Source organism: Dendrobates tinctorius, unplaced genomic scaffold, assembly GCF_039654945.1.
Source record: "Dendrobates tinctorius isolate UK_male_01 unplaced genomic scaffold, ASM3965494v1 ptg000070l, whole genome shotgun sequence".
NCBI classification, from domain to species: Eukaryota; Metazoa; Chordata; class Amphibia; order Anura; family Dendrobatidae; genus Dendrobates; species Dendrobates tinctorius.
The window spans coordinates 65,755,942-65,768,596 of NW_027361738.1; the positions used below are offsets into that span (position 1 = coordinate 65,755,942).

At 42.9% G+C, this 12,655-nt stretch overlaps 1 protein-coding gene across 9 annotated transcripts in view; it reads right to left on the minus strand.

Moving 5' to 3' along the window:
- Positions 1–12,655, minus strand: part of KIAA1217 (KIAA1217 ortholog) — an 804,298-nt gene that overhangs the window by 107,278 nt on the left and 684,365 nt on the right. For all 9 annotated transcript variants that reach the window (XM_073581790.1, XM_073581793.1, XM_073581791.1 and 6 more), the window contains one exon: positions 9,259–9,457. In XM_073581790.1, the coding sequence (XP_073437891.1) occupies positions 9,259–9,457 (199 nt within the window). The remainder of the gene's footprint in view (positions 1–9,258; positions 9,458–12,655) is intronic.

Sequence of the window (12,655 nt, forward strand, 5' to 3'; positions counted from 1 at the left end):
TAGAAAAGGTTATATGTACAGACTAGACAGGCGATTAAACATAAACCCGTCATGTATACAGGAGGAGCGGAATTAAAGCAGATCCCGATAATCATCCTAATAGATGTATAATATACGGTAAGTGACGGGTGAGTTTTATTACCTTGCTATAAAATTTAGGTAAGATTGAACATCTTAATACATGATATCTTCATTCAATCTTTTTATTTAAAGGGGATGTCTACAACTAGGACAACTGCTTCTCATTCCCTACGCTTGGTCCCAATAAAATAGAAACTCCCATGTCTCTCAACTCCCGTGTCAGCGCCATTCCTGCGGTGTCAGCACTCGTGGTCCCGGAGCTTTTAAGCTTTTGTTATGGCACTTGAGCCCGGCACCCAATCAGCGCTGGGGTCACTGTTCCCGCCTTCGGACAAATTGAACATGAAGAGGAAGTCCGGGCTGCAGCTAATCTGAGACTTCCTCTTCATGTTCAATTTGTCCAGAGGCAAGGACAGTGATGCCAGCGCTGATTGGGCACCGGGCACCACGTGTAATACACCCACATGAAAGTCCTGGGACCACAAGTGCCAATGTAATGCAGGTGTCTGGATGCAAAGCACAGATGCACGAGGCGGAAACAATCAGGGATGATTATAGTTCTATTTATATACAGTGATTTAAAGTAACTCTATACAATTATATATAAAGTGCTCTCAGTGAGAAAAACAAAATAGAAATCTTGTGGGTCTAAACAGTTAGTGTTAGGAGCTAGGCATTAAAACAATAAACTCGAAAAACAAATAAAGTCGTTCTATATCTAACATCAATGTTCTGGTCACAATGGTGGTGGGCCCAGTCGTGGGAGCCACCACGTAAGTTCTCTCTCTGCTAATCTGGCCCTAACGTGGGTCACCAGGCTTTCCCACTAGGCCGCAAGTCTCTCTCTGATAAAGTTTATCAAAGCTCGTTGAGCCTGCCACGCACCAACTGGCCCCATTCCAACCTGAGACCCTAATAGGATAGCTGTATAGGATAGCTGTATAGGATAGCTGTATAGGAGAGCTGGAAGTGACGGCCCTGCTCACACACACTGTCCTTCTGCAGTCGCAGATGCGTCCCACCTATTGCAGTCTCCTCACGAATCTTCTCGGCTTGACCATCGGTGGAAGTCTCTTAGGATTAAAACAGAGTGGACTATGCCTCGGCTCTCGACGGGCAACGTCTGGTCACTTGAACTTTACTGGCATGGGGAATGAATCCTGGTTCCGACTATTGCAGGTGGAACTCAGAGTCCTCCTGTGTGGAATCAGGGCCTTGTCAGGTGATGGCTAATGTCTTGATGTCGCAGAATTTCCACTGAGGCCTGTTACGCTGCACTCAGCGACATTCCTGGAGCAAGTCTGCTCCACTTTTTTACTGGCACCAAATATGCCTGCGATTTGGCGCGCAGGGCTTTTGTATCAAGGAAGTCCTTCTTGTGGGTCACCTGATCAGGTCCAGCAAATCTTCCAGCACAATTTGGTTCCGCTTGATTCCACTTGACCATCAGATGGCAGTCTCTCCTCATTAATGTCATATCCTGCAAGTGCTTTTCAGGGATGTCACTGCTTCTTATTACATTCCTTTCAGCATTTTTTACTCGCCATTCCTCGGATGAGTGGAATCCTTTTGAGTTTGAAGTTTCCTGACAGGTAGTTCAAGTTTGAAAGCACTCCTTAGTTTTTTGTTGTATCTGGGACCAGGCACATTCATCCTGAGCATATCGGTTAGGGGGAATTTCCAGGTTAGCACGCTCAGTCCTGTGAAGCTCTTTCTGTAGAGGAGCTTCTGGAGTAATCGGAGACTCAGCCATCGAAAGTTGCAAGTCGACTTCTGTTTCGTTTTTGGTCCCATTCAAGAGCAGCACCGGCATCTCCAGTGAACTCATCGACCCTACAAGCAATTCTTCTTCTTCTTCTAAGACTCCCCTTTGCGGAACCACCGTGACATCAATGGAGCGCATCTGATCCACTCTCTTCTCTGGTGCGAAATCTGCCTGCGGTTTGCCACACAGGGCTTTTATATCAAGGAAGTCCTTCTTGTGGGTTACCTGATCAGGTCCAGCACAAAAAGTTGCTTCCTCTGCAAATCTTCCAGCACAATTTGGTTCCGCTTGGTATCACCAGCAGAAGGCAGTCTCTCCTCATTAACGGCACATCTTGCAAGGGCTCTTCAGGGATTTTACTACTGCTTATTACACCTAGACCGCAGGAACAGTGCCAGCATGGGAGGTGAGTATAGGCTTTTTTACTTTACAGGTGTCAAGAGTGGAGAATGAGAAGGGGTTGTCCTGGTAGTGGACAATTTAATATTTACGCGAGAGAAAAATAATTTTTTGTATGCTTCCCATTTACTCTTTTGGTAATAAGAAACCACCAACAAGCTGCCCCTGGCGGATTTGATAGTTATACATTTACCCTTATTTGAAAGAATTGGCTACAAATAGTAGGATATCTTCTACTGTAAACCTGCTATATACTTTACTACTAATGCAGCCTTACAGATTAAGACCTTAGTATATGCTTGAACCTCGTAATTTTCTGTTTTTTGAACAATTGTGTTTTCCAACTCTTCTTCCGAGAGCCATAACTTTTTTACTTTTCCTTTGACATAGCTCAAATAGTTTCTTGCAATCATATAGATTTTTTTATGACTGAGAAAATAAATTGTAATGCTGATTAATACAATTGAGGAATAATATGGACAATCAGTGCACTTGCTGGAATCGGAGTGCTCTTGGTGCCCTTGCGGTCTTATTTGTTAGCACCACTGTATCGGGGAGAGCACTTAAAATATACAAACTTATGTGCTTGGTCGTGCAGGCTGCATGACAATAGAATCTTATGTGTCCTCACAATACCATGGGAACTGATTCCATGGTCACCCATATGTTTGACCAATCACATTGATATGGCTTAATTTCTCTCCCGTATTCTCCACCGCTTTACATTGAAATTGCAACACCAAGAAGGAAAGATGTGTAATTATGGAAATAACAGGACGGATAGAAATGTTAATAATTTACAAATGATGAAAAAATGGAAACAAAATTTCAAAACATCTCAATTTACTCAGTATCAAGTATGCGCATCACATGCAGAAATCTCTGTCCTTACAGATGCTATGAGGTTATTAATGGTTGCCTGAGAAATTTTCAGCCGCGCTGAATGCATTTGGGAAAATCATCAAGATCCACTACTGGCAGCTCCCTTCGCAATTGCCAACCAATAATATTCCAGATGTGGTAGCGAAACCAGTGGTATGTCCATTTCTCCAAAGTATCACAGGAGCCGATTTTGAACATGACACCAGGCCACATATTGCTTGTGTTCCCGTGAGTGTGTAGCCTATATTTGCTACCATGGCTTCAGCATCTCTGGAATTATCTGTGGAAATGCAAAGAGAACTGCCAGCAGTGGATCTTGATGATTTACCCAAGTGCATTCAGTGTGGCAGAACATTCCTCAGATGATCATTAATAACCTCAGTGATTATACCCAAATCTGTAAGTGTGTGTATTTCTGCACATGGCGCTCAGGCTGGATAATAAGTATATCAAGATGACAACCATTGAACTTTCCTATGCTCTTGTGTTCCAATATGTAAAAATGACATAAAAAGCCCAAGGCCGTCTCATTGTTTTCGAAATATATTTTTTATTAATTATCAGTAAAATTACAAGTTACGGTAATCTTTAACTTCTTATCTTATTAATTTTAGCGTTCCAAATGCCATAGTAATAAAAATGCTTCAGCTTCAATAGACACTAAAAAGCGGCTAACCTGCATTCTCCCAGGAGTAAAGTAATGCCGCTCTTCTTTTTATGGGTTGTTCATTACTACAGCAGCTGGACATCCGTTAGCTAAAATTAAAAAAAAAATCTAAAAAAAATATGATAAAAAAGTAATAAAATTCTGCCTAACTTTTATGATTTTTTTTTAAACTAATTATACAGAATCACTAAAAAGGAGGAAGAACTCCTTAAACGGTGTCATATAACGTGTAAGCGTTTTCCCACTCTATGGGAAAATAGTAATTTTTTCAAGACTTTTTCTTACTGAAGGGGGTAAAAAAGTGATACAAAAATTTTTACCAAAACTAAATGATAAAGTACAGAAAAAGCCATAGAAGATATTTGTGTTAATTTCCATTATTTGCACATTCTGCCTAATTCTAATCATGTGCCCTGGTGTAATACTGTAATTTCACATGATAATGATAATGAGGCACTCGGAACGAGTCCTTAGGGTGAGATTATAGAATATTAATATCACTACCGCAGTACTTAAATTGCCTCGAACCTCCATGATGACTGACTTCGTATCAAGAGCCGTGAATGTCTAGAATATTAATAATCGCCATTTATTCTGATCTAGTGTTGACAGTGTACGCTGCACCGCATGTAGGGGGATAACACGGGTCTAATAAATCTGGTGTTAAGAGTATTTACACTTTCATTTTCCGGCACAAGGCAAGAAAGTGAGATGAATCAACTTTCTCAAGATGTTACCTTTTACATAAAATTTGACTTCATTTATAAAGCTAAAATGCAGCCGTCCTCATCTAGTGCTGCAATGATCATGTAGATCAAGCGGGAACAAAATGGTTTTAAAAGAATCACATTACTGAGCTAGGATAATGAAGTACAAGAGTCAGAAACTAGGAAAACTTTGCCATCCTAATCTGTGGTCCTTAGGACTTGGCGCCCAGATCATGAGCGTAAGGAATTCCTATGGGTCTGTACAAGTCTGACCCTCAGTTATGGTATGGGTTTGTAGAAGGTTAGAAGGAGGGTAGAAGTGGCTCATATGGCAGTCTTCTGGCACCAAGGTTATTGTAGGTTGGAAGTGTTTCTGAAAATATGGATTTTAAGGTAATTTTTGAAGGTATCGATGGTGGGGAAGAGTCTAAACAGTTGGGGTAGAGAGAAGGACAGGAAAAATCTTGGAGATAGAGGTTTGAAGAGCAGACAAGTAGAGAATGTAAAAGGAGATTTAGTACAGTACAGCCAGCACTGTAGGGCCTTTCTCGGGGGGGGGGGGCTGTGCACCATGGTGCTTATACCATGGGGGGGTGCTGTGCTGTATACCATGCGGTGCTGTATACCATGGGGGGTGCTGTGCTGTATACCATGGGGGCTGTATAGCATGAGAGGCGGGTGCTGTATACCATGCAGTGCTGTATACCATGGGGGGTGCTATGCTGTATACTATGCAGTGCTGTATACCATGGGGGGTGCTGTGCTGTATACCACGGGGAGCTGTATACCGTGCGGGGCTGTGCTCTATATCATGCGGTGATGTGCTGTATACCATGTGATGCTGTATACCATGGGGGGGGTGCTGTGTTGTATACCATGGGGGTGCTCTATACAATACAGGCCTGTGCTGTGCTATATACCATGTGGTGCTGTGCAATATACTATGCGGCTGTGTTATATACTATGGGGGTGCATTATATTCTATGGGGGAGGCTGTGTTATATAATATGGGGGGGCGACATTATATTCTATGGTGTAGCAAGTCAGACACCTGCCTTCCGCTCCTTTCATTCTCTATGTGGGGGTGGAGTTATGAGAGCGGTGGTTCTGTGGACAGTTCGAGGGATGGAGCCTGGGCTGGTCTCAAGGGGGCCCCAAAAATTTTGCCAGTATGGGGCCCCGAAATTCCTAATTCCAGCCCGGGGTGGGGGGGCCCATTTGAAAGTTCGCACCGAGGCCCATAACTTTGTAGTTACACCACTGCATGTAAGAGTTTTTTTTTTTTTTACAATTTTTGTATAGAACTCATTCTAATACTCATAAATAGCGTTGAGCATTCCGATACCGCAAGTATCGGGTATCGGCCGATACTTGCTGTATCGGAATTCCGATACCGACTTCCGATATTTTTTCAATATCGGAAGTCGGCATCGGAATCGGAAGTTCAAAGTTGATTGACAGCCGAAATGACGTCATCATGATGCACGGTGTGTGCGCATCATGATGCACCGTCATTTCGGGCCTTCCGGGGGTCTCTGCCGGCCTGCCGGGGGGCTGTGTGGACTGCCCGGGGTCTGTACCGGCCTGCCGGGGGGCTGTGCCGGCCTGCCGGGGGGCTGTGTGGACTGCCCGGGGTATGTACCGGCCTGCCGGGGGGCTGTGCTGGCCTGCCGGTGGTCTGTGCACCCTGTGGGGGTCTGTACCGGCCTGCCGGGGGGCTGTGCCGGCCTGCCGGTGGTCTGTGCACCCTGTGGGGGTCTGTACCGGCCTGCCGGGGGGCTGTGCCGGCCTGCCGGGGGGCTGTGCTGATGTCCGGGGGTCTGTGCAAGCATCGTCCGATGGGACTATAAATCCCATCTGGCGATGCCTGCTACCATGACAGTGATTGACACATTAGCCAATGATGGGACAGTAGTAGTCCCATCATCCGGCTAATGTGTTAAATGTTAAAAAAAAAAAAAAATACTACATACATACTACATACATACTACATGCATGCTACATACATACTACATGCTACATACATACTACATATATACTACATGCATGCTACATACATACTGCATGCTACATACATACTACATACATACTACATACATACCACATATATACTACATACATACTACATGCATGCTACATACATACTACATACATACTACATACATACTACATACATACCACATATATACTACATACATACTACATGCATGCTACATACATACTACATACATACTACATACATACTACATGCATGCTACATACATACTACATATATACTACATGCATGCTACATACATACTACATGCTACATACATACTACATATATACTACATACATACTACATACATACTACATGCATGCTACATACATACTACATGCTACATACATGCCACATACATACTACATGCTACATACATACTACATATATACTACATGCATGCTACATACATACTGCATGCTACATGCATGCTACATACATACTACATACATACTACATGCTACATACATACCACATATATACTACATACATACTACATACAATACATTCATACAATACATACATAGACATACAGTACATATAACATAGAGTAACATACTTACCAATACTTGTCACATTGTTCCCCGAAGCCATTGTCTTTTACGGAATAAATATTAACATAACAAACCACAAAAATACTCACCCACGATCCGAAGCAGTCCACGAGTGTGTCCCACGACGATCTTGGGTAGAGAACTGCAGCATCAGCTGATGCTGCCGTTCTCTACGGGCTGCAGGAATCCAATGACGGAAGGTAGGTATCCTTCCGCACTGTATTCCTCTGCCACTTAAAAAAAAAAAGTCCCTAGTCTCACTTTATGCCATTGCTGCGTGGGAAATTCCCACACAGCAATGGCATAAAGTGAGACTAGGGACTTTTTTTTTTTTAAGTGGCGGAGGAATACAGTGCGGAAGGATACCTACCTTCCGTCATTGGATTCCTGGAGCCCGTAGAGAACGGCAGCATCAGCTGATGCTGCAGTTCTCTACCCAAGATCGTCGTGGGACAAACTCGTGGACTGCTTCGGATCGTGGGTGAGTATTTTTGTGGTTTGTTATGTTAATATTTATTCCGTAAAAGACAATGGCTTCGGGGAACAATGTGACAAGTATTGGTAAGTATGTTACTCTATGTTATATGTACTGTATGTCTATGTATGTATTGTATGAATGTATTGTATGTAGTATGTATGTAGTATATATGTGGTATGTATGTAGCATGTAGTATGTATGTAGCATGCATGTAGTATATATGTAGTATGTATGTGGTATGTATGTAGCATGTAGTATGTATGTAGCATGCATGTAGTATGTATGTAGTATGTATGTAGCATGCATGTAGTATATATGTAGCATGTATGTAGCATGTAGTATGTATGTAGCATGCATGTAGTATATATGTAGTATGTATGTAGCATGTAGTATGTATGTAGCATGCATGTAGTATGTATGTAGTATGTATGTGGTATGTATGTAGCATGTAGTATGTATGTAGCATGCATGTAGTATATATGTGTTATGTATGTAGCATGTAGCATGCATGTAGTATGTATGTAGTATGTATGTAGTATGTATGTGGTATGTATGTAGCATGTAGCATGCATGTAGTATGTATGTAGTATATATGTGGTATGTATGTAGCATGTAGTATGTATGTAGCATGCAGTATGTATGTAGCATGCATGTAGTATATATGTAGTATGCATGTAGCACATATGTAGTATGTATGTAGCATGTAGTATGTATGTAGCATGCAGTATGTATGTAGCATGCATGTAGTATATATGTAGTATGTATGTAGCATATATGTAGTATGTATGTAGCAAGTAGTATATATGTAGTATGCATGTTGCATGCATGTAGTATATATGTAGTATGTTGCATGTAGTATATATGTAGTATGCATGTTGCATGCATGTAGTATATATGTAGTATGTATGTTGCATGTAGTATATATGTAGTATGCATGTTGCATGCATGTAGTATATATGTAGTATGTATGTTGCATGTAGTATATATGTAGCATGTATGTAGCATGTAGCATGCATGTAGTATATATGTGGTATGTATGTAGCATGTTGTATGTATGTAGCATGTATGTAGCATGTAATTTTTTTTTTTTTTACATTCAACACATTAGCCGGATGATGAGACTACTACTGTCCCATCATTGGCTAATGTGTCAATCACTGTCATGGTAGCAGGCATCGCCCGATGGGACTTGTAGTCCCATCGGACGATGCCTGCACAGACCCCCGAAGCCTGCACAGACCACCGGCAGGCCGGCACAGCCCCCCGGCAGGCCGGCACAGCCCACCGGAGCCTGCACAGACCACCGGCAGGCCGGCACAGCCCCCCGGCAGGCCGGCACAGCCCACCGGAGCCTGCACAGACCACCGGCAGGCCGGCACAGCCCCCCGGCAGGCCGGCACAGACCACCGGAGCCTGCACAGACCCCCTGGCAGGCCGGCACAGCCCCCCGAAAGGCCCGTACAGACCCCAGAGAGGCTGTACAAGGCAAAAACAGGGTTTTTCTTATTCCGATACCGGAAGTCCCATAGACTTGAATGGGACTTCCGGTATCGGAATCGGCGATACCGATACTTTTTTTTAAGATCGGCCGATCCATTCCGATCCGATACTTTGAAGTATCAGACGGTATCGCTCAACTCTACTCATAAATAATTCTCCAAGTATTACGTTCGCTTTGCTGTCTTACCTTACATCGCTCAGCTCATAATATAAATTCCTTCCTTCGTCCTTTATATAAATGGCAGTACTGGGGGATTCCAGCACCTTCATTGTCAGCTGCTGCGGGAAGGCACTTACAAAGAGGGCACGTATGGTGTCTACACTGGTAATTTCATTGGGCATCTGGAGCTTCTTTGTGTCTTCTCCATACTGTAGGAAAAGTACACCTGCAATAACATGGAAAGTGGTGCGTTAGTAGATGCTGACTACCGCTAATCGGCAAACAATACTAGCAATTTGGCTTAGAAATGTCTAATGTGCCCATAGTCTATCAATTGCCAGACGTAAAGATGTGTCTACCCTTATCTCATCTTGGATTTGGTTTAGGATTTCTCCCTAAATAATGGAAACAAAGTATTGTTACATCCCAGCAAAACCTTCGACAGGCTGCAATCTACATCCCAACTACAGGATAACCACAATAGACATCCTCCTACAGAGTATCACAAATTATGTTTTTCTTGAAAAACTCGTAATCTCGTACAATATATCTCAGGGTATGTTATGTTAAAAGCAAACGAAAAGAAGAACAAATCTTTATGCCAGGGTGTCCTAATATATGTTTGGTCAAAACTAGAGTTGAGCGATACCGTCCGATACTTCAAAGTATCGTATCGGATGGTATCGGCCGATCTTTAAAAAAAGTATCGGTATCGCCGATTCCGATACCGGAAGTCCCATTCAAGTCTATGGGACTTCCGGTATCGGAATAAGAAAAATCCTTTCCTGCCCTTGTACAGCCTCTCTGGGGTCTGTACGGGCCTTTCGGGGGGCTGTGCCGGCCTGCCAGGGGGTCTGTGCAGGCTCCGGTGGTCTGTGCCGGCCTGCCGGTGGTCTGTGCAGGCTCCGGGGGGCTGTGCCGGCCTGCCGGGGGGCTGTGCCGGCCTGCCGGGGGGCTGTGCCGGCCTGCCGGTGGTCTGTGCAGGCTCCGGGGGTCTGTGCAGGCTCCGGGGGTCTGTGCAGGCATCGTCCGATGGGACTACAAGTCCCATCGGGCGATGCCTGCTACCATGACAGTGATTGACACATTAGCCAATGATGGGACAGTAGTAGTCCCATCATCCGGCTAATGTGTTAAATGTAAAAAAAAAAAAAAAAAAAAAAATTACATGCTACATACATACAACATGCATACTACATACATGCTACATTCATACTACATGCAACATACATACTACATATATACTACATGCATGCTACATACATACTGCATGCTACATACATACTACATATATACTACATACATACTACATGCATGCTACATGCATCATACATAACACATATATACTACATGCATGCTACATACATACTACATGCTACATACTACATATATACTACATGCATGCTACATACTACATGCTACATACATACTACATATATACTACATGCATGCTACATACATACTGCATGCTACATGCATGCTACATACATACATACTACATGCTACATACATACTACATATATACTACATACATACTACATACATACTACATGCATGCTACATACATACTACATACATACTACATACATACCACATACATAACACATATATACTACATGCATGCTACATACATACTACATGCTACATACATACCATATACATACTACATGCATGCTACATACATACTACATGCATGCTACATATATACTACATGCTACATACATACTACATATATACTACATGCATGCTACATACATACTACATGCTACATACATACCACATACATACTACATACATGCTACATACATACTACATATATACTACATGCATGCTACATACATACTACATATATACTACATGCATGCTACATACATACCACATATATACTACATACATACAATACATTCATACAATACATACATAGACATACAGTACATATAACATAGAGTAACATACTTACCAATACTTGTCACATTGTTCCCCGAAGCCATTGTCTTTCCGGAATAAATATTAACATAACAAACCACAAAAATACTCACCCACGATCCGAAGCAGTCCACGAGTGTGTCCCACGACGATCTTGGGTAGAGAACTGCAGCATCAGCTGTTGCTGCCGTTCTCTACTGGCTGCAGGAATCCAATGACGGAAGGTAGGTATCCTTCCGCACTGTATTCCTCCGCCACTTAAAAAAAAAAAGTCCCTAGTCTCACTTTATGCCATTGCTGTGTGGGAAATTCCCACGCAGCAATGGCATAAAGTGAGACTAGGGACTTTTTTTTTTTTAAGTGGCGGAGGAATACAGTGCGGAAGGATACCTACCTTCCGTCATTGGATTCCTGCAGCCCGTAGAGAACGGCAGCATCATCTGATGCTGCCGTTCTCTACCCAAGATCGTCGTGGGACACACTCGTGGACTGCTTCGGATCGTGGGTGAGTATTTTTGTGGTTTGTTATGTTAATATTTATTCCGGAAAGACAATGGCTTCGGGGAACAATGTGACAAGTATTGGTAAGTATGTTACTCTATGTTATATGTACTGTATGTCTATGTATGTATTGTATGTATGTAGTATATATGTGGTATGTATGTAGTATGTATGTAGCATGCATGTAGTATATATGTAGTATGTATGTAGCATGCATGTAGTATATATGTAGCATGTATGTAGTATGTATGTAGTATGTATGTAGTATATATGTAGTATGTATGTAGTATGTATGTAGTATATATGTAGTATGTATGTAGCATGCATGTAGTATGTATGTAGCATGCATGTAGTATGTATGTAGCATGTAGTATGTATGTAGCATGTAGTATGTATGTAGCATGCATGTAGTATGTATGTAGCATGCATGTAGTATGTATGTAGCATGTATGTAGTATGTATGTAGCATGCATGTAGTATGTATGTAGCATGTAGTATGTATGTAGCATGCATGTAGTATGTATGTAGCATGTATGTAGTATGTATGTAGCATGTATGTAGTATGTATGTAGTATATATGTAGTATGTATGTAGTATGTATGTAGCATGCATGTAGTATGTATGTAGTATTTTTTTTTTTTTTTTTTTAACATTTAACACATTAGCCGGATGATGGGACTACTACTGTCCCATCATTGGCTAATGTGTCAATCACTGTCATGGTAGCAGGCATCGCCCGATGGGACTTGTAGTCCCATCGGACGATGCTTGCACAGACCCCCGGACATCAGCACAGCCCCCCGGCAGGCAGGCACAGCCCCCCGGCAGGCCGGTACAGACCCCCACAGGGTGCACAGACCACCGGCAGGCCGGCACAGCCCCCCGGCAGGCCGGCAGAGACCCCGGGCAGTCCACACAGCCCCCCGGCAGGCCGGCACAGCCCCCCGGCAGGCCGGCAGAGACCCCCGGAAGGCCCGAAATGACGGCGCATCATGAT